Source organism: Artemia franciscana, chromosome 11 (assembly GCF_032884065.1).
Source record: "Artemia franciscana chromosome 11, ASM3288406v1, whole genome shotgun sequence".
NCBI classification, from domain to species: Eukaryota; Metazoa; Arthropoda; class Branchiopoda; order Anostraca; family Artemiidae; genus Artemia; species Artemia franciscana.
This window is the reverse complement of record NC_088873.1, coordinates 36,604,460-36,628,058: the sequence shown is the minus strand read 5'-3', so window position 1 is coordinate 36,628,058 and position 23,599 is coordinate 36,604,460. Positions and strand designations below refer to the sequence as shown.

General features: G+C 33.8%; 1 protein-coding gene across 8 annotated transcripts in view; it reads left to right on the top strand.

Moving 5' to 3' along the window:
• Positions 1-15,526, top strand: part of LOC136033171 (GRB10-interacting GYF protein 2-like) — a 461,255-nt gene extending 445,729 nt beyond the window's left edge. For all 8 annotated transcript variants that reach the window (XM_065713862.1, XM_065713859.1, XM_065713857.1 and 5 more), the window contains one exon: positions 1,578-15,526. In XM_065713862.1, the coding sequence (XP_065569934.1) occupies positions 11,357-12,541 (1,185 nt within the window). In that variant the 5' untranslated portion in view covers positions 1,578-11,356 and the 3' untranslated portion in view covers positions 12,542-15,526. The remainder of the gene's footprint in view (positions 1-1,577) is intronic.
• Positions 15,527-23,599: the final 8,073 nt, after the last annotated feature.

The window sequence follows — 23,599 nt, the reverse complement described above, 5'->3', positions numbered from 1 at the left end:
AAAGACAGTGAAAACTCTGATCACAAAGATGTGTGCGCCTGTCATCTCTTTAAGAAGAGTAACCATCTGGTAAGCTACTACAAAATTACCCATGGCCATGATAGATATAAAGGAACGCTTATCCTCCACAGAATTTCAGGCTGTGGGATACTTGTCACTGACTTTGTCAGGTACTACCCATGTCAGTAATTATCCTGATTTTGGTAGAGTAGCCTACAGGTTAAAAAAAAAATACAATAAAGGTTCCTGCTTTTTTTATTCCAAAACTAGCAATGGTACAGTAGAGGTATGCTTATTTAAACAGTTACCATACTTAAATATAAACAGTGCAGTTTTGGGCTAAATGGTAGAATGAAGATCCAAAATACCTATTCAGGTAGACTATTTTCAGAGGCCCCTAATTGCCTACTTTGGCTAATTGATAAAAATCAAAAATTGAAAAAATCAATTGATAAAAAGTTGTTGATGAAAATCGGGACAAGTTGCATAATTTGCTGTTTTGGGGCCTTAATGATGTCACCTTGAATGAGGCTGCATCTCGGGTTTCCGAGGTGATTGTAACTGGTTTGTCACTCCCAGCTGACAAGTTGCCACCATTCACTGTGGCTCACTGTTCCAAGAGTTTGTTAAAATTAGGGTGGATAGTCTCCAGGCGCGTTTCTTGATTCTAAGTAATGCGAAAAAATTAAAAGGGAAAGAGTTCGGTGTTTATAAGTCTGTTTTTATTAGTGATGATGTCTCACCGCGTGTGCGGGTTTTGCGTAAAGAATTACTTGGGTTACGTAAGCGTTTGGTGGATAAAGGTGTGGAATGCTGGGTACCTCCTACCCTACCACCCAGCATCTCTGTTTAAAAGGACAACCGTGTTATTAAAGTGCCTTGGTACAATGCTAAGATTTTGTTGGATTCTTAGTTTTTGTTTGCTGCTGTTAAAATTAGTGAGTGCTTATTTGTTATTGAAAAAAACAATTAAAAAACAATTAATGATAAAATTAATAAAAAATAAAACTTGCTATTTTGTCGCAATGGTTGTATCAAGAAAAGAAATAAGAAAATTGTTGATATGGTTATGTGATTGTGGGAATTAGTAGCCGTTGTATTTGGTGACTTGTATATGATTTCGTTCCGGGCAAACCAAATACGGCCTGTTTCTTTTTTTTCCGAGATGGAAAGTGTCATTCTTTTGTTGTTTGTTATATTCTATTTTGTCCTTGTTTAGTTGCTTTTTTTTCCTTTTTGTTTTGTTGTGGAGATGAGGCCATATTACTTTGTTGTAAAATTGTATGAATATGGTTGATGATGATCGTGGCACCCCGGGCAACAGCCGTCTTAAAAATTTGGAAGCTTCATTTGTGGATTTTGGTAGTATGTTTAAGGAGCAGCTCCACCGGGATTATGATAGTGGGATTGCTGGTCAATATGTTTCTTGTAATTCAAAGTACCTATTTAAAGATGGTTTGAGGTCGGGGAATAGTGATGGTGATTCTGAAGATCTCAGAGTTTTCCATCTCAACTGCCAGGGTTTGAATTCATCTTTTAATTTTTTAAGCGAGGTATGTGAACTTTCCATTTTTCAGGTTATTGGTCTCACAGAAACATGGCTAAATGAGCATAACTCTGCTCTCTTGGATATTCCAGGGTATACATTTTATCATAGGAATCGTCAATTTCGTCAACATGGAGGTATTGGAGCTTATATACGGAGCGATATCGAGGTTTTGGTAAGAAGTGATCTAGTGCTGTTTCACGAGATGTTATTTGAGCCACTTATTCTTCAGCTCAGGCTTAAGCCAAAATATATTTATGTTGTTGTACTATATAGACCACCATCTGAGTCTATACCGGCCTTTTTGGATATTTTGGAGGAACAGTTGGATAAACTACCTACTGGTTCGCACCCATTCTTCATGCTTTGGGACTTTAATAATTGACCTTAACGATATGAATTCGAATACTCCTATGGACTTCCTACAGCTTTGCATGTCATATAGTTTATTTCCCACTATTAATATTTGTACGCTTGTTGCCACTTTAACGGCAAAGCTACTTGATAATATTTTTTCTAATTCTAAATTTTCAGATCCAGGGGTTATTGTTACTGATGTTTCTGACCATTTTGGGATTTCTGCGAGTTTTAAAGTTTTGTTTCCTGAGGCAGCAAGGCCCTAGACTGAAAATGAGTATGTTACCTGTGCTCAACCAGGGTAACTTAGAAAAGTTTCAACAAGAGATTTCTAATGTTGGTTGGAATAATGTAGTTGAAAATCTAGATGATATAAATATAAGTTTTCAGAGATGTTATGATACATTGATCTCTATTTTGAGTAAAACTTGTGTAATGAATCGGACAAGGTCAAGGAAAAAGATAACCAAAAAGCCGTGGTTGTCACCTAGTCTTCTGCGGTGCATAAGTAAGAAAGACCAGTTATATAGGGATTCAATAAGGAATGAAAATGATCCAGTTTGCACAAGAATTTATAAAAATTATAGAAATGCTCTTAATAAACTTTTGAGAAACGCGAAGAAAAAATATTTTGAGTGTAAATTCAAAGATGCTTGTGGTAACCCAGCTAAAACTTGGAAAATTATTAAAAGTGTTATATCTTCAACATATCCGGTTCTGCCTGATGAAGCTACTACGTGATGGGTTAAAATCGAATGAGCCTGATGTAATTTGTAATGCCCTTTCGGAACATTTTGCAACTGTTGGGGCTCGTTTTTCTCGTACTACAGTAGCTTCTGATAATGATCCTCTGCTTGAGACTTGTATGGGTATTTCTGTCGATGTATCAATGTATCTAAGATCCGTCACTCATGATGAAGTTCGCAAGATTATCTTTGAGATGAAAAGTTCTTCGGCTGGGAGTGATTCCATTAACCTTCTTGTTTAAAAGCCGCGTTTCCAAGCATTTCACATATATTAATGCTTGTTTTAAGCAAGGGAAGTTCCCCAATTGTCTTAAAATTGCAAGGATAACTCCTGTGTTTAAGGGTGGTAACAAGAATGATTTGGGGAATTATAGACCAATTTCATTATTACCTGTTGTTTCACGAGTTTTAGAAAAATGTATTAATATTAGAATTTATGAGCATTTGGAGCGTCAGAAACTTCTACATCCAAATCAGTTTGGTTTCAGGAAGGGCAGAACAACAGAACAACAATGGCGATTTCATTTATTACTACTATAATTAATGATGCTCTTGATAAAAAGCTTAGGGTAGCTGGTGTATTTTTGGACTTAATTAAGGCGATTGACACTGTTGACCATCGAATAATATTAAAAAAATGTGAATTTTATGGATTAAGGGGTGCTACATTGGGTTTGCTTTGCAGTTATCTTCAAAATAGACAGCAGTATGTCAATTTACATGGATTTTTGTCTAGTAAAAGTGTTGTTAATTAGGGGGTTCCTCAAGGATCCGTACTGGGTCCGAGTCTGTTTTCAATTTTTATTAATAATCTACCGCATGTTGTGAAAGCTCTGCCCTGAATTGACGACTTTGTTGACAACGGTCCGAGTAAGCCCCAGCTTACTAAGCCCTTATTTGCTGATGAGACAAACTTGGTGTGTGTTGCCCCCTACAGAACAACTGCTCAAGTCAACGATAAATGCAGCAATGAGCAGGATATGTTCATGGCTTGAAATAAACCACCTTGACCGGAATATAGATAAGTCAAATTTTGTTATTTTCTCTCGATCTCCGAATTTTTACCCTTGGTTTACGGAAATGATTTCGGATCGGGGAATTATTAAACAAACAAGATTCACCAAAAACCTCGGAATCAGTGTTGATGAAACTCTATCATTTAAAGATCACGTGAAGTAAGTTTCGAAAATATTGTCACGTAACTTAGGTATCATGCGCAAATTAAAACATACTTTCCCCCCAAATGTTCTACGATTGTTACACTTTTCCCTGATTCACCCTTATATTTTGTATTGCTCGTCGATTTGGCGTGGTACTTTCCCTTCGATAGTTCGTCCAATCCGTGTAATCCAGAATAATGCTATCCGTGTTTTTTGTGGTGTTGGGAACCAGGAGTCTTTGAGGTGTGTGTATAGAGACTTAAATATAATGCCTGCAGCTGGATTACGTGATTTTTATACGTTGATTTTTATATATTTATCACTATAAGTATTATAGTGATAGCCTTCCTGATTTTTTTACAGGAATATTTTGTGTGAGGTCTGATGTTCACCACCACATTACTCGGATAAGAGGTAATACTGAGGCTCCTCGATTAGTTTCAAGTAGGTCTTCTTTTTTACTTATTTACAGAGCTTCAAAACTTTGGAATAAACTGAGTATAGATATCAAGGAAATAGGGAGCCTTGGCCAGTTTAAGTCTGATTTACGTGTGGAGTTGCTCGGTAGGTATACTTTTGAAACAGATTAACTAAAATAATTTTTGCATAGGTTATTCATTTGTAATATTTATGTATTTTTTTGTTTGTTCTTTTTGTTGTCTTGGGGTCATGCAAGGTAGTGTATTGTTTATGTCTTTTTTTCCTTTTTTTTTTATTTCGTTATATGGTCTCATTCTCCATATTTTCTTATTTCCATATTGTCTCCTTATTTTCTTTGAATTTAGCACAGCCTCGCAAGCTTCGCTTATGTTGTGCTATTGATTAAGAAATGTTTATTTCTAATAAAATTGTTCTACTACTACTACTACTACTAATACTAGTACTACTACTACTATTAGTTACGCGCCATTGTAGTTGTGTCCTTGTTTCCCACCTGTGAATATCTTATCTATATAAAAATAAGTTGTATGTGTGTTATGTCTGTTACACTATGTCTGTTACGCCAGATTATATCTTCTATCTATCTATATATATAAAAATAAGTTGTCTGTCCGTTACGCCAGATTATATCTTCTACATATATAAAAGAAAACAAACTAGAATGTAAAAACTGGAAATTGCATAAATATTTCAAAATATTTTGACAATTGATTAAAGTAATTCGGAAAAAGAAAAATGGTAAAAAACTAAAAAAAAAACTAAAAAGAAAAAACTAAAAAAAAAAATAAAAATTAAAAAGATTAAAAAAAGAAAAAACCTAAAAAGAAAAAACGTACAAAAATAAAAAAGATAAAAAACTAAAAAAAACTAAAAAAAGCTAAAAAACTAAAAAAAAGAAAAAACAAAAAAAAACTGGGAATTGCACAAATATTTCAATATATTTTGACAATAGATTAAAGTAATCCGAAAACCTTAAAACAGATACCCCAAATTTTGAGGTTTAATATAAATTGTGGGAACTTTAGCATGCTTGGCACGTAAAGATTTTTCCAAGCGTCAATGTTAGAATGAACATTGACAAATTGAAGAAAACAAATCAATAAAAAGAAGAAACTAAAAAAAAGAAAAAACTAAAAAAGAAAAAAACTAAAGAAGAAACTGTATCTATATATAAAAATCTATATAAATAAAAATAAGTTGTCTGTCTTTTATGTCTGTTACACTATGTCTGTTACGCCTGATTATATCTTATCTATATATATATATAAATAAGTTGTCTGTGGATCTGTGGATCAGGTGACGTCATGTTTCGGCTGACGTCATGAAATTGGTTGCCATCATTTTTGCTTTGAAGGTGACGTCATTAACGGTATTTGAACGCAAAACCGCGCAGTTAGATGAAAATCCACCTGGACAGCGAGAGTCAAAACATATCAAAACTGAAAATGATAGCGATGATGATTGCGTTATCTATATATATATAAAAATAAGTTGTCTGTCCGTTACGCCAGATTATATCTTCTATATATATAAAAGAAAACAAACTAGAATGTAAAAACCGGAAATTGCATAAATATTTCGAAATATTTTGACAATAGATTAAAGTAATTTGAAAAAAGAAAAATGGTAAAAAACTAAAAAAAAACTAAAAAGAAAAAACTAAAAAAAAAAAATTAAAAATTAAAAAAATTAAAAAAAGAAAAAACCTAAAAAGAAAAAACGTAAAAAAATAAAAAAGATAAAAAACTAAAAAAAAACTAAAAAAGCTAAAAACTAAAAAAAGAAAAAACTAAAAAAAAAAACTGGGAATTGCACAAATATTTCAATATATTTTGACAATATATATAAAAATAAGTTGTCCGTCCATTACGCCAGATTATATCTTCTATATATATAAAAGAAAACAAACTAGAATGTAAAAACTGGAAATTGCATAAATATTTCGAAATATTTTGACAATAGGTTAAAGTAATTCGAAAAAACAAAAATGGTAAAAAACTAAAAACAAAACTAAAAAGAAAAAACTAAAAAAAAAAACTAAATAAAAAATTAAAAAAAGAAAAAAACTTAAAAAGGAAAAATGTAAAAAAAATAAAAAGGTAAAAAACTAAAAAGAAAAAAAAAACTAAAAAAAACCTAAACAGCTAAAAAAAAAGAAAAAACTAAAAAAACTGGGAATTCCACAAATGTTTCAATATATTTTGACAAAAGATTAAGGTAATTCGAAAACCTTAAAACAGATACCCAAAATTTGAGGTTTATTATCAATAAAAAGAAGAAACTTAAAAAAGAAAAACTAAAAAAGAAAAAAATAAGAAAAGAAAAACTAAAAAAGAAAAAAAACTGAAATGAAACTGTATCTATATATCTATATAAATGACGACCAGGACACTCTAAGAGAATTTACAGACTGGGATAAAGGGACACAAATGACGACCGGGACACAGGGAATATAAATGACGACCTGGACACAGGGACACAACTCCAACGGGGACGCCGGGGGCACAGGGGGATATATAGATGACGACGGGGACACAGGGAATGTTCGATTAGCAATCACCATCAACAAAGCTCAAGGGCAATCGTTAGAAAAATGCGGTATAGATATGAATACGAATTGTTTTCCCATGGACAATTATTATGTTGCATGTTCAAGAGTTGGTAAACCTGACAATCTATTTATATGGACAGACAATAGGACAGCGAAGAATGTTGTATATTCGCAAGTTTTACGTAGTTAAATATATATCTATATATATAAAAATAAGTTGTCTGTGTGTGGATCTGTGGATCAGGTGACGTCATGTTTGTCCGCATATGACGTCTGAATTATTTCACACTAATACAAAAGAAGAAAAAAACTAAAAAAGGTAAAAACTACAAAAAAAAACTAAAAAGAAAAAAAAAACTAAAAAAGCTAAAAAACTAAAAAAAACTAAAAAAAGGTAAAAATCTAATAACTAAAAAAAAATGAAAAAAATAAAAAAAGGCAAAAACTACAAAAAAAAATAAAAACTAATAAAAAAATAAAAAAGCTAAAAAACTAAAAAAACTAAAAAAAACTAAAAAAAGGTAAAAAACTAAAAAAAACTAAAAACTAAAAAAGAAAAAAACTAAAAAAAAGGAAAAAACTGAAAAATAAAAGAGAAAAAGAAAACTAAAAAAATATGAATAAATATATATAAAAATAAGTTGTTTGTGGGTTATGTCTGTCTGTCTGTCTGTCGAGTGACGTCGTGTTTGTCCGCATATGACGTCTGAATTATTTCACACTAATACAAAAGAAGAAAAAAAACTAAAAAAGGTAAAAACTACAAAAAAAACTAAAAAGAAAAAAAACTAAAAAAAACTAAAAAAAGGTAAAAAACTAAAAACTAAAAAAAACTGAAAAAACTAAAAAAAGGCAAAAACTAAAAAAAAAAACTAAAAACTAATAAAAAAACTAAAAAAGCTAAAAAACTAAAAAAACTAAAAAAACTAAAAAAAGGTAAAAAACAAAAAAAAAACTAAAAACTAAAAAAGAAAAAACTAAAAAAAAGGAAAAAACTGAAAAATAAGAGAAAAAGAAAACTAAAAAAATATTAATAAATATAAAAAATATAAATATAAATATAATATAAATTAGCAATCAACAAAGCACCGAGACACAAATGACGACCGGGACACAGGGAGTATAAATGACGACCAGGACATAAGTAAAAAAAAAAACTAAAAAAACTAAAAAAATTGTAAAAACTACAAAAAAACTAAAAACTAATAAAAAAACTAAAAAATCTAAAAATCTAAATAAACTAAAAAAGAAAAAAAAGAAAAAAGGAAAAAAATAAAGGAGAAAAACAAAACTAAAAAACGAATGTATATACAGACCGGGACACCGGGATACAAATGACGACCGGGACACAGGGAATATAAATGACGACCGGGACACAGGGACACAACTACAATGGGGACGCCGGGGGGCACAGGGGGATATAAATGACGACCGGGACACCGGGACACAAGGAATATAAATGACGCCCGGGACACTCAAAGAGAAATCACGGACTGGAACACCGGGACACAAATGACGACCGGGACACAGGGAATATAAATGACGACCGGGACACAGGGACATAACTACAAAGGGGACGCCGGGGTGCACAGGGGGATATATAAATGACGATGGCGACTCAGGGAATGGTCGATTAGCAATCACCATCAACAAAGCTCAAGGGCAATCATTAGAATCATGAGGTATAGATCTGAATACGGATTGTTTTCCCATGGACCATTATATGTTGCATGTTCAAGAGTCGGTAAACCTGAAAATCTATTTATATGCACAGACAATGGGACAGCAAAGAATGTTGTATATTCGCAAGTTTTACGTAGTTAAAAACATATATATATATATATATATATATCTATATTCACAGGTGGGACATAGGGACACAACTACAATGGCGCGTAACTAATATGGCGCGTAACGACTTACGCGCGCGGGACATATCTTCTATCTATATCTTCTATATATATAAAAATAAGTTGTCTGTCTGTGGATGTGTGGATGGATGTGTGGATGGATGTGTCAGGTGACGTCACCTGAAAAAACTGGATTAGGTGACGTCAAAACTGAAAAAACTAAAAAAAGGCAAAAACTACAAAAAAAACTAAAAACTAATAAAAAAAATAAAAAAGCTAAAAAACTAAAAAAACTATAAAGGTAAAAACCAATAAAAAACTAAAAAAAAAACTGAAAAAACTAAAAAAAGGCAAAAACTACAAAAAAAAACTAAAAACTAATAAAAAAAGTAAAAAAGCTAAAAAACTAAAAAAACTAAAAAAACTAAAAAAAGGTAAAAAACTAAAAAAAATAAAAAATAAAAAAAAACTAAAAAAAAGGAAAAAACTGAAAAATAAGCTAAAATAAAGGTAAAAACCAATAAAAAACTAAAAAAAAAAAGGAAAAAACTAATAAATGACGACACTCAAAGAGAAAGCGACCAGGACAAAAAACTAAAAAAAAAGGCAAAAACTACAAAAAAACTAAAAACTAATAAAAAAAATAAAAAAGCTAAAAAACTAAAAAAACTAAAAAAAGGTAAAAAACTAAAAAAACTAAAAACTAAAAAAAAACTAAAAAAGGTAAAAACTAAAAGAACTAAAAAAGAAAAAAATAAATGACGACACTCAAAGAGAAAGCGACCAGGACAAAAGGAATGTTCGATTAGCAATCAACAAAGCACCGGGACACAGGGAGTATAAATGACGACCAGGACACAAGTAAAAAAAAAAATTAACAAAACTAAAAAGAAGGTAAAAACTACAAAAAAACTAAAAAGAAAAAAAAACTAAAAACTAATAAAAAAACTAAAAAATCTAAAAATCTAAATAAACTAAAAAAGAAAAAAAAAGGAAAAAAATAAAGGAGAAAAACAAAACTAAAAAACGAATGTATATACAGACCGGTACACCGGGATACAAATGACGACCGGGACACAGGGAATATAAATAACGACCGGGACACAGGGACACAACTACAACGGGGACACCGGGGGAAACAGGGGGATATAAATGACGACCGGGACAAAAAAACTAAAAAGAAATAAAAACTAAAAACTAATAAAAAAAACTAAAAAATCTAAAAATCTAAATAAGCTAAAAAAGAAAAAAAAAGGAAAAAAATAAAGGAGAAAAACAAAACTAAAAAACGAATGTATATACAGACCGGGACACCGGGATACAAATGATGACCGGGACCCGGGACACAGGGAATATAAATGACGACCGGGACACAGGGACACAACTACAACGGGGACACCGGGGGAAACAGGGGGATAACCTGACAATCTATTTATATGCAAAGACAATGGGACAGCAAAGAATGTTGTATATTCGCAAGTTTTACGTAGTTAAAACCATATATATATATATATATATCTATATTCACAGGTGGGACATAGGGACACAACTACAATGGCGCGTAACTATTATGGCGCGTAACGACTTACGCGCGCGGGGGGGCTTGGGGGGGGCGCGAAGCGCCCCCACCAACTAGGTGTTGGGGTGGCGCGAAGCGCCACCCCAACAGCTAGTATATATATAAAAATAAGTTGTCTGTCTGTCTGTCTGTGGAACAGGTGACGTCATGTTTCTGTGTCGGCTGACGTCATGGAATTAGTTGTCGTCATTTTTGCTTTGACGGTGACGTCATTCAAGATATTTAAGACATATGTTCACGTAGAAATCTATTAATGTTTAAGTTTACAATGACTGATGAACTTACAATGGCAAAAGCCGATGAAGATGCTCAAAGAGTCTATGCCAAAAAACTTGCTGCTGATAGAGAAAGTCAGAAAAGAAAGCGTGCCGAGGAACTACCAGAGCAACGCGAAAGCAGACTTGCTGCTAAAAGAGAAAGTGAAAAAAGAAGGCGTGCCGAGGAATCAAAAGAACAGCAAGGAAACAGGCTTGAGGCTGATAGAGAAAGAAAGAACAGAAAGCGTGCCGAGGAATCAAAAGAACAGCAAGGAAACAGGCTTGAGGCTGATAGAGAAAGAAAGAACAGAAAGCGTGCCGAGGAACTACCAGAGCAACGCGGAAGCAGACTTGCTGCTAAAAGAGAAAGTGAAAAAAGAAGGCGTGCCGAGGAATTACAAGAACAGCAAGAAATAAGGCTTGCTGCTGATAGAGAAAGTAAGAAAAGAAAGCGTGCCGAGGAATCACAAGAACAGCAAGAAATCAGGCTTGCTGCTGATAGAGAAAGTAAGAAAAGAAAGCGTGCCGAGGAATCAGAGCAACCTGAAAGTTATCGCCTGGCATTCAGGTACAACCCAGTCGATGATTATAGCTTGAGTAGATGTGTTCCAATCGGGACAATGTCTAAAATTTGTCCCTATTGCAAGGCCTTGCCTCAGGAAAAGTTAAACTTCCTCTATTGGCTGCACCACCAGAGCCATTGAAGACTTTCCTTACTGGAACTACGTCAGAATCTAAGCGTTTTTTGTCAAAAATCAGAAAATACAACTCATGTTTCCAAATGACGTCGTTTGGAGCCCAAATCGAAAATCCAGATCAATTTATGTCTACTTTCAAAGTAAAAGGGCAAATTTATCCCTTTTTTTGATATGTATGCTAAAATTGAATCAGAACGTTTGCTATATATCCGCCTGAATCAGACCAAGCTCCGCTCTGAACAATACATTCATTTGCGAGATGCAGTTATAAATGACGGTAATACCACAAACGTTGGAAGATTAACAATTTTACCTTCGTCATATGCTGGCAGTCCCCGTCATATGCATGAATATGCTCAAGATGCTATTGCGTATGTTCGTCTCTATGGTCGTCCAGATTTATTTATTACATTTACATGTAATCAATCTTGGGACGAGATACTGCAGCTTTTACTTCAAGGACAATCGGCGGTTCATAGGCATGACATTACGGCCCGTGTCTTCCGGCAAAAGTTGAAATCACTGATAAACTACATTGTAAAACTTGAAGTGTTTGGGTCAGTGCGATGCTGGATGTACTCAGTGGAATGGCAAAAACGAGGTTTGCCACACGCACATAAACTAATCTGGCTACATAAAAAAATTACTTCGAACGAAATTGATGATGTGATTTCCACTGAAATACCTGATAAAAATGTCGATAAGGGGTTACATGATATTATTGTAAAAAATATGATACATGGACCTTGCGGTGCACTGAACGAAAATTCACCATGCATGGCCAAAGGAAGGTGCACAAAGCAATATTCTCGACTTATAGTATCAAACACAATTACTGGCAATGATGGTTACCCACAATATAGAAGAAGATCTACTGAAGATGGCGGTAAAACAGCAATAATAAAGAAGCGTAACGGTACCACCATCGAAGTAGATAACCAGTGGGTTGTTCCATATTCCCCATTATTATCAAAAACATTTAATGCACACATAAACGTTGAATACTGTAACTCCGTAAAGGCAATCAAATACATATGTAAATACGTCAACAAAGGCAGTGACATGGCAGTTTTTAGATTGCAGCCCGAAATCAAAGATTTCGATGAAATCGTACAATATCAGGCTGGAAGATACATAAGCACTAATGAAGCTGTTTGGCAAATTCTTTCATTTCCGATACATGAACGTAGTCCAGCTGTTGTTCACTTAGCGGTACATTTACAGAATGGTCAACGTGTTTATTTCACGGAAACCAACGTGCAACAAAGAGTCCTGAATCCACTGGATACAACATTAACAGCTTTTTTTTCGCTTTGCAAAAATGATTCTTTTGCAAAAAAAACTGCTGTATACTGAAGTGCCTTCGTATTACACGTGGAATACTAAAAATAAAGTATTTGAACGTCGAAAACAGGGTAAGTCAGTCGACGGCCAACCTACCATCTTCAAAGATACCACGATAGGAAGACTCTACACCGTTCACCCCAATCAACATGAATGCTTCTTTCTACGCCTGCTTTTGGTGAATGTGCCCGGTCCGACATCCTTTGAGTATTTGAGGACTGTAAATGGTACTATACATGACACTTACCGTAGTGCATGCCAAGGTCTTAATTTATTGGAGAATGACCAACACTGGGATACTGCATCAATGACGCGTGCGAAACGTCAACCCCAAGTCAAATTCGTGCATTGTTTGGCATCATTTTAACAACTTGCTCTCCATCAGCTCCTACAGAGTTATGGGAAAAATATAAGTCAAAAATGTCCGAAGATATACTCCATCGAAAACAGTTAGAGACGTCAGATATGACTTTTGATTTTACATCAGAAATTTATAACTACACTTTAGTTGTTATAGAAGATTTGTGCGTACGTATGGCAAACAAACCTCTTCAGGATTTGGGAATGCCTTCACCTAACCGTATCGCTGGTGTTTCGACATGTGTAGAATTGGATCGTGAACAAAGTTACAGTACGAGTGATCTATTGTCGTATGTACAAAATAACATTTCCAAGTTAACGTCGGAACAAAAAGACATTTATGATACGATAATGCATTGTGTCGATAACAACGTTGGAGAAATTTTCTTTTTGGATGCGCCAGGAGGTATTGGTAAAACGTTTGTGATAAAACTGATTCTGGTATCAATTCGATCAAAAAATGATATAGCGTTGGCAATTGCGTCGTCCAGAATAGCCGCAACATTGCTGCCTGGTGGAAGAACTGCTCATTCCGCTTTGAAATTGCCTCTGAACTTGCATTCTACAGAAACTCCCACGTGCAATATTTCCAAATCATCTGGGATGGGTAAAGTATTGCAGCAATGCAAACTTATTATTTGGGATGAGTGCACAATGGCACACAAAAAATCGCTCGAGGCTCTGGATAAATGCTTGAAAGATTTGCGAGGGAAGTCGAAACCCTTTGGCAGCACATTAATATTGCTTGTGGGAGATTTCAGGCAAACATTACCTATAATACCTAGATCAACTCCTGCAGACGAAATGAATGCTTGCCTGAAAAATTCTAATTTATGAGCACACGTAAAAACATTAAAATTAACTACAAATATGCGTGTCCGATTGCAAAACGATGACTCTGGTCAAACATTTTCAGATCAATTGCTGGCAATGGGAAACGGAAAGCTCCCAGTAGACTCAATTTCAGGACGTATACAACTACCTGCTGATTTCTGTAATTTAGTGACGTCCAAAAATGAATTGATTGAAAAAGTATTTCCGAATATTCTTAAAAATTATAAAAATAATAAATGGCTAAGTGAAAGAGCGATTCTCGCACCCAAAAATATAGACGTCCACTAAATCAACAATATTGTTTTGACCAAGATTCGAGACCAGGCAGTCCTTTACAAGTCTGTCGACACAGTTTTGGAACCAAATGAAGCGGTTAATTATCCATCTGAATTTTTAAATTCCATAGATCTTTCAGGGTTTCCACCACACGTCCTACAACTAAAAATAGGCGTACCAATAATACTTTTAAGAAATATAAACCCACCAAAGCTTTGCAATGGCACTCGACTTGCCGTAAAAAAAAAACAATGGAAAACCTAATAGAGGCCACAATCTTGACAGGGCCTTTTGAGGGTGAGGCTGTTCTTATTCCTCGCATTCCCATGATTCCAATGGATCTGCCTTTTCAATTTAAAAGATTGCAATTCCCAATTCGATTAGCATTTGCAATCACCATTAACAAAGCTCAAGGGCAATCACTAGAAAAATGCGGTATAGATCTTAATACAGATTGCTTTATCAATGTACAATTGTATGTTGCATCTTTTAGGGTCGGTAAACCTGACAATCTGTTTATACGCACAGACAATGGGACAGCGAAGACTGTTGTATATTCACAAGTTTTACGTAGTTAATTTGTATTGTATCTATCTATCTATCTATCTATATAAAAACGAGTTGTGTGTATGCATGTTTGTTTGTTTGTAAAAAGAGCGTTTGTATATGACGTCATTATTAGTACATACGGCTTTGTATATGGACAGACAATGGGAAAGCCAAGAATGTTGCATATTCGCAATTTTTACGTAGTTTGAAACACATATATAAATCTATCTATATTCACAGGTGGGACACAGGGACACAACTACAATGGCGCGTAACTAATATGGCGCGTAACGACTTACACGCGCGGGGGGGCTTGGGGGGGCGCGAAGTGCCCCACCAACTAGGTGTTGGGGTGGCGCGAAGCGCCACCCCAACAGCTAGTATATATATAAAAATAAGTTGTATGTATTTTTGTGTTGAGGGTTTGCATATGACGTCTGAAAAATAAAGAAGAAAAAGAAAACAAACTAAAATGGAAAAACTGGGAATTGCATAAATATTTCGAAATATTTTGACAATAGATTAAAGTAATTCGAAAACCTTAAAACAGATACTTCCAATTTTTAGGTTTATTATAAATTGTTGAGCTTTAGCAAGCTTGGCACGTGAAGATTTTTCCAACTGTCAATGTTAGAATGAACATTAACAAATTGAAAAACATTGAAAAAGATAGAATGTTACCAAATCCTACAATGGCAGAAGAAACAGCCGAGGAAGCTGCTCAAAGAGTTAATGCCAAAAGGCTTGCGGCTAAAGAACGCAAAACCGCGCAGTTAGATGAAGATCAACCTGGACAGCGAGAGTCAAAACGTATCAAAACTGAAAATGATAGCGATGATGATTGGGTTTGGGATTTTGACTTGGATAAGGTCATCAATGCCTACCAGATTTTAGTTAAAAAAACGAAGGTTCGTTTTTAACCGAAGGTCGTGACAATAGATTAAAGTAATTCGAAAACCTTAAAAACAGATAGTTATAATTTTGAGGTTTATTATAAACTAGCTGTTGGGGTGGCGCTTCGCGCCACCCCAACACCTTGTTGGTGGGGCGCTTCGCACCCCCCCCCCCCAAACCCCCCCGCGCACGTAAGTCGTTACGCGCCATATTAGTTACGCGCCATTGCAGTTTTGTCCCTGTGTCCGACCTGTGAATAGATATATATATATATATATATATATATATATATATATATATATATATATATATATATATATATATATATATATATATATATATATATATATATATATATGTTTTTAACTGCGTAAAACATGCGAATATACAACATTCTTCGCTGTCCCATTATCTGTGCATATAAATAGATTGTCAGGTTTACTGACTCTTGAACATGCAATATATAATTCTCCATGGGAAAAACAATCCGTATTCAGATCTATACCTCATTATTCTAATGATGTGTCCCTGTGTCCCGGTCGTCATTTATATTCCCTATGTCCCGGTCGTCATTTGTGTCCCGGTATCCCAGTTTGTGATTTCTCTTTGAGTGTCCCGGTCGTCATTTATATTCACTGTGTCCCGGTGTCCTGGTCGTCATTTGTGTCCCGGTCTGTAATTTCTATTCAAACAATCCCTGTATCCCGGTCGTCATTTATATATCCCGCCTGTGCCCCGGCGTCCTCGTTGTAGTTATGTCCCTATGTCCCGGTCGTCATTTATATTCCCTGTGTCCCGGTCGTGTTTTGTGTCCGGGTGTCCCAGTCTGTAATTTCTCTTTGAGGTTCCCGGTCGTCATTTATATTCCCTGTGTCCCGGTCGTCATTTGTGTCCTGGTATGTAATTTTATCAGTTGACAAACATGACGTCAGTCGACAAACAACTTCATGATACATACAGAACAATCCTTATAATGACGTCAGTCGAAAAACATGACGTCAGTCGACACACAAACATGGCGTCACTCGACACACACACACACACACACACACACAGACAACTTATTTTTATATATATAGATTGTTGAGCTTTTGCATGCTTGTCACGTGAAGATTTTTCCAACTGTCAATGTTAGAATGAACATTGACCGACAGACCGACAGAAATTGCGATTGCTATATATCACTTGGTTAATACCAAGTGCCATAAAAAGGTAAAAAACTAAAAAAGCTGCAAAACTAAAAAAAGAAAAACTAAAAAAGAAACTATATCTATATATATAAAAATAAGTTGTATGTCTGTTGACTGACGTCAGGTTTGTGCGTCGACTTATGTCATGTTTGTCGACTGACGTCATTATGAGGATTGAGCATTATTCCGTCATGAAGTTGTTTGTCGACTGACGAAATTACAGACCGGGACACCAGGACACAAACGACCACCGGGAAACAGGGAATATAAATGACAAACGGGACACTCAAAGAGAAACTACAGACAAGGACACCGGGACACAAATAACGACTGGGACACAGGGAATATAAATGACGACCGGGACACAGGGACACAACTACAACGGGGAAACCGGGGGGATATATAAATTACGACCGGGACACAGGGAATGTTCGATTAGCAATCACCATCAACAAAGCTCAAGGGCAATCATTAGAATAATGAGGTATAGATCTGAATACGGATTGTTTTCCCCATGGACAATGATATGTTGCATGTTCAAGAGTCGGTAAACCTGACAATCTATTTATATGCACAGACAATGGGACAGCGAAGAATGTTGTATATTCGCAAGTTTTACGAAGTTAAAAACATATATATATCTATCTATATTCACAGGTGGGACACAGGGACACAACTACAATGGCGCTTAACTAATATGGCACGAAAAAAGCTAAAAAAAAGAAAAAACCTAAAAAGAAAAAACTTTAAAAAAAGCAAAAAAACAAAAAAGTAAAAACTAAAAAGAAAAAAAAGCTAAAAAAATAAAAAAAGCTGCAAAACTAAAAAAAAACTAAAAAAAAAAACTAAAAAAGAAACTATATCTATATATATATATATAAATAAGTTGTTTGTAAGCATGTTTGTTTGTTTGTGGGTTTGAATATGACGTCATTATAAGTATATAAGGCGTTATATATGACGTCATTATAAGATGACACTACTGACCGGGACATCGGGACACTACCGACCGGGACATAGGGAATATACAACTACAACGGGGACGCCGGGGGCACAAGGGGATATATATAAATGAATACGGGGACACAGGGAATGTTCGATTTGCAATCACCATCAACAAAGCTTAAGGGCAATCATTAGAATAATGAGGTATAGATCTGAATACGGATTGTTTTCCCATGGACAATTATATATTGCATGTTCAAAAGTCGGTAAACCTGACAATCTATTTATATGCACAGACAATGTGACAGCGATCTATATTCACCAGCATCTATCTATATTCACAGGTGGGATACAGGGACACAACTACAATAGCGCGTAACTAATATGGTGCGTAACGACTTACACGCGCGTGGGGGCTTGGGGGTGGCGTGAAGCGCCACCCCAACAGCTAGTAGATATATATATATATATATATATATATATATATATATATATATATATATATATATATATATATATATATATATATATATATATATATATATATATATATATATATATACTAGCTGTTGGGGTGGCGCCTCGCGCCACCCCAACACCTAGTTGGTGGGGGCGCTTTGCGCCCCCCCGCGCGCGTAAGTCGTTACGCGCCATAATAGTTACGCGCCATAATAGTTACGCGCCATTGTAGTTGTGTCCCTATGTCCCACCTGTGAATATATATATATATATATATATATATATATATATATATATATATATATATATATATATATATATATATATATGGTTTTAACTACGTAAAACTTGCGAATATACAACATTCTTTGCTGTCCCATTGTCTTTGCATATAAATAGATTGTCAGGTTTACCGACTCTTGAACATGCAACATATAATGGTCCATGGGAAAACAATCTGTATTCAGATCTATACCTCATGATTCTAATGATTGCCCTTGAGCTTTGTTGATGGTGATTGCTAATCGACCATTCCCTGTCCCGGTGTCCCGGTCGTCATTTATATCCCCCTGTTTCCCCCGGTGTCCCCGTTGTAGTTGTGTCCCTGTGTCCCGGTCGTCATTTATATTCCCTGTGTCCCGGTCGTCATTTGTATCCCGGTGTCCCGGTCTGTATATACATTCGTTTTTTAGTTTTGTTTTTCTCCTTTATTTTTTTCCTTTTTTTTACTTTTTTAGTTTATTTAGATTTTTATATTTTTTAGTTTTTTTATTAGTTTTTAGTTTTTTTTTTCTTTTTAGTTTTTTTTGTAGTTTTTACCTTCTTTTTAGTTTTGTTAGTTTTTTTTTTTACTTATGTCCTGGTCGTCATTTATACTCCCTGTGTCCCGGTGCTTTGTTGATTGCTAATCGAACATTCCTTTTGTCCTGGTCGTTTTCTCTTTGAGTGTCGTCATTTATTTTTTTATTTTTTAGTTCTTTTAGTTTTTACCTTTTTTAGTTTTTTTTTAGTTTTTTAGATGAAATTTTTTTTTAGTTTTTTCCTTTTTTTCTTTTTAGTTTTTTATTGGTTTTTACCTTTATTTTAGCTTATTTTTCAGTTTTTTCCTTTTTTTAGTTTTTTTTTTATTTTTTATTTTTTTTAGTTTTTTACCTTTTTTTTAGTTTTTTTAGTTTTTTAGCTTTTTTACTATTTTTATTAGTTTTTAGTTTTTTTTGTAGTTTTTGCCTTTTTTTAGTTTTTTCAGTTTTTTTTTTAGTTTTTTATTGGTTTTTACCTTTATTTTAGCTTATTTTTCAGTTTTTTCCTTTTTTTAGTTTTTTTTTAGTTTTTTTTAGTTTTTTACCTTTTTTTAGTTTTTTAGTTTTTTAGCTTTTTTATTTTTTTTATTAGTTTTTAGTTTTTTTTGTAGTTTTTGCCTTTTTTTAGTTTTTTTAGTTTTTTAGCTTTTTTATAGTTTTTAGTTTTTTTGTAGTTTTTGCCTTTTTTAGTTTTTTTAGTTTTTTAGCTTTTTTATTTTTTTTATTAGTTTTTAGTTTTTTTGTAGTTTTTGCCTTTTTTTAGTTTTTTCAGTTTTGACGTCACCTGATCCAGTTTTTTCAGGTGACGTCACCTGATCCACAGATCCACACACAGACAACTTATTTTTATATATATAGATATATATATATATATATATATATATATATATATATATATATATATATATATATATATATATATATATATATATATATATATATATATATATATATATATATATATTGAAGCGCCACGCCAACACCTAGTTGGTGGGGCGCCTCGCGCCCCCCCAAGCCCCCCGCGCGCGTAAGTCGTTACACGCCATATTAGTTACGCGCCATTGTAGTTGTGTCCCTGTGTCCCACCTGTGAATATAGATAGATTTATATATGTTTTTCAAACTACGTAAAAATTGCGAATATACAACATTTTTGGCTTTCCCACTACTGGGAGCTTTCCGTTTCCAATTGCCAGCAATTGATCTGAAAATGTTTGACCAGAGTCATCGTTTTGCAATCGGACACGCATATTTGAAGTTAATTTTAATATTTTTACGTGTGCCCATAAATTAGAATTTTTCAGGCAAGCATTCATTTCGTCTGCAGGAGTTAAACTACGTAAAAATTGCGAATATACAACATTCTTGGCTTTCCCATTGTCTGTGCATATACAAAGCCTGTGTCGATTGACTTGTAAAGGACTGCCTGGTCTCGAATCTTGGTCAAAACAATATTGTTGATTTCAGAGGTTTGTTTGCCATACGTACGCACAAATCTTCTATAATAACTAAAGTGTAGTTATAAATTTCTGATGTAAAATCAAAAGTCATATCTGACGTCTCTAACTGTTTTCGATGGAATATATACACGGACATTTTTGACTTATATTTTCCCCATAACTCTGTAGGAGCTGATGGAGAGCAAGTTGTTAAAATGATGCCAAACAATGCACGAATTTCACTTGGGGTTGACGTTTCGCACGCGTCATTGATGCAGTTATCCCAGTGTTGGTCATTCTCCAATAAATTCAGAGCTTGGCATGCACTACGGTAAGTGTCATGTATAGTACCGTTTACAGTTCTCAAATACTCAAAGGATGTCGGACCGGGTACATTCACCAAAAGCAGGCGTAGAAAGAAGCATTCATGTTGATTGGGAAGATCGGTGTAGAGTCTTCCTATCGTGGTATCTTTGAAGATGGTAGGTTGGCCGTCGACTGACTTACCCTGTTTTCGACGTTCAAATACTTTATTTTTAGTATTCCACGTGTAATACGAAGGCACTTCAGTATACAGCAGTTTTTTTTTGCAAAAGAATCATTTTTGCAAAGCGAAAAAAAAGCTGTTAATTTTGTATCCGGTGGATTCAGGGCTCTTTGTTGCACGTTGGTTTCCGAGAAATAAACACGTTGACCATTCTGTAAATGTACCGCTAAGTGAACAACAGCTGGACTACGTTCATGTATCGGAAATGAAAGAATTCGCCAAACAGCTTCATTACTGCTTATGTATCTTCCAGCCTGATATTGTACGATTTCGTCGAAATCTTTGATTTTGGGCTGCAAGCCAAAAACTGCCATGTCACTGCCTTTGTTGACGTATTTACATATGTATTTGATTGCCTTTACGGAGTTACAGTATTCAACGTTTATGTGTGCATTAAATGTTTTTGATAATAATGGGGAATATGGAACAACCCACTGGTTATCTACTTCGATGGTGGTACCGTTGCCATTGTAGGTTCTTCAGTCATTTTACAATTAGAAATTTCTCTTTCAACGGTCTTCTTACAATTAAAAATTTGTCTTTGAACGATATTCTTAAATACCTGTGTCCTGGTCGTCATTTATATTCCCCGTGTCCCGGTCGTCATTTGTGTCCCGGTATCCCAGTCTGTAATTTATCTTTGAGTGTCCCGGTCGTTATTTATATTCCCTCTGTCCCGGTCGTCATTTGTGTCCCGGTCTGTAATTTCTCTTTGAGTGTTTTTCTTTTTAGTATTTTTTAGTTTTTTACATTTTTTCTTTTTTCAATTTTCTTTTTCTTCTTTATTTTTCAGCTTCACTATGAAATACATATCGCCGAACCTTTGTTTTTTTAACTAAAATCTGGTAGGCATTGATGACCTTATCCAAGTCAAAATCCCAAACCCAATCATCATCGCTATCATTTTCAGTTTTGATATGTTTTGACTCTCGCTGTCCAGGTGGATCTTCATCTAACTGCGCGGTTTTGCGTTCTTTAGCCTCAAGCCTGTTTCCTTGCTGTTCTTTTGATTCCTCGGCACGCTTTCTTTTCTGACTTTCTCTATCAGCAGCAAGTTTTTTGGCATAGACTCTTTGAGCATCTTCATCGGCTTTTGCCATGGTAAGTTCATCAGTCATTGTAAACTTAAACATTAATAGATTTCTACGTGAACATATGTCTTAAATATCTTGAATGACGTCACCGTCAAAGCAAAAATGACGACAACTAATTTCATGACGTCAGTGGACACAGAAACATGACGTCACCTGATCCACAGACAGACAGACAGACAACTTATTTTTATATATCTTCTATATATATAAAAATAAGTTGTCTGTGTGTGGATCTGTGGATCTGTGGATCATGTGACGATCCACAAAAAAGGTAAAAAACTAAAAACTAAAAAAAAAAACTGAAAAAACTAAAAAAAAGGCAAAAACTACAAAAAAACTAAAAACTAATAAAAAAATAAAAAAGCTAAAAAACTAAAAAAAACTAAAAAACTAAAAAAACTAAAAACTAAAAAAAAAAACTTAAAAAAAGGAAAAAACTGAAAAATAGAAGAGAAAAAGAAAACTAATAAAATTAAGAATAAAATAAAAAAAAATAAAAAAGATAAAAACTAAAAAAAAAATAAAAAGAAAAAACGAAAAAAACTAAAAAAGCTAAAAAAAGGTAAAAACCAATAAAAAACTAAAAAGAAAAAAAAGAAAAAAAAACTAAAAAAACTAAAACTAAAAAAAACTAAAAAAACTAAAAACTAAAAAAAAAACTTAAAAAAAGGAAAAAACTGAAAAATAGAAGAGAAAAAGAAAACTAATAAAATTAAGAATAAAATAAAAAAAAATAAAAAAGATAAAAACTAAAAAAAAAGTAAAAAGAAAAAACGAAAAAAACTAAAAAAGCTAAAAAAAAGGTAAAAACCAATAAAAAACTAAAAAGAAAAAAAAACTAAAAAAACTAAAAACTAAAAAAAAAACTTAAAAAAAGGAAAAAACTGAAAAATAGAAGAGAAAAAGAAACCTAATAAAATTAAGAATAAAAATAAAAAAAAATAAAAAAGATAAAAACTAAAAAAGAAAGTAAAAAGAAAAAACGAAAAAAACTAAAAAAGCTAAAAAAAAGGTAAAAACCAATAAAAAACTAAAAAGAAAAAAAGGAAAAAAACTAAAAAAAATTTTCATCTAAAAAACTAAAAAAAACTAAAAAAGGTAAACTAAAAGAACTAAAAAAGAAAAAAAAACTAAAAAAAGGAAAAAAACTGAAAAATAAAGGAGAAAAAGAAAACTAAAAAAATATAAATAAAAATAAAAAAACTAAAAAGATAAAAACTTCAAAAAAAACTAAAAAGAAAAAAGAAAAAACTAAAAAACCTAAAAAAAGGTCAAAACCAATAAAAAAAAAACTAAAAGGGGAACACTGGGACACAAATGACGACCGGAATACTGGGAATATAAATGACGACCGGGACACAGGGAATGTTCAATTAGCAATCACCATCAACAAATCTCAAGGGCAATCATTAGAATCATGAGGTATAGATCTGAATATGGATTGTTTTTCCCATGGACAATTATATGTTGCATGTTCAAGAGTCAGTAAACCTGACAATCTAAATAAATGACGACACTCAAAGAGAAAGCGACCGGGACAAAAGGAATGTTCGATTAGCAATCAACAAAGCACCGGGACACAGGGAGTATAAATGACGACGACCGGGACACAGGGACATAACTACAAAGGGGACGCCGGGGTGCACAGGGGGATATATAAATGACGATGGCGACTCAGGGAATG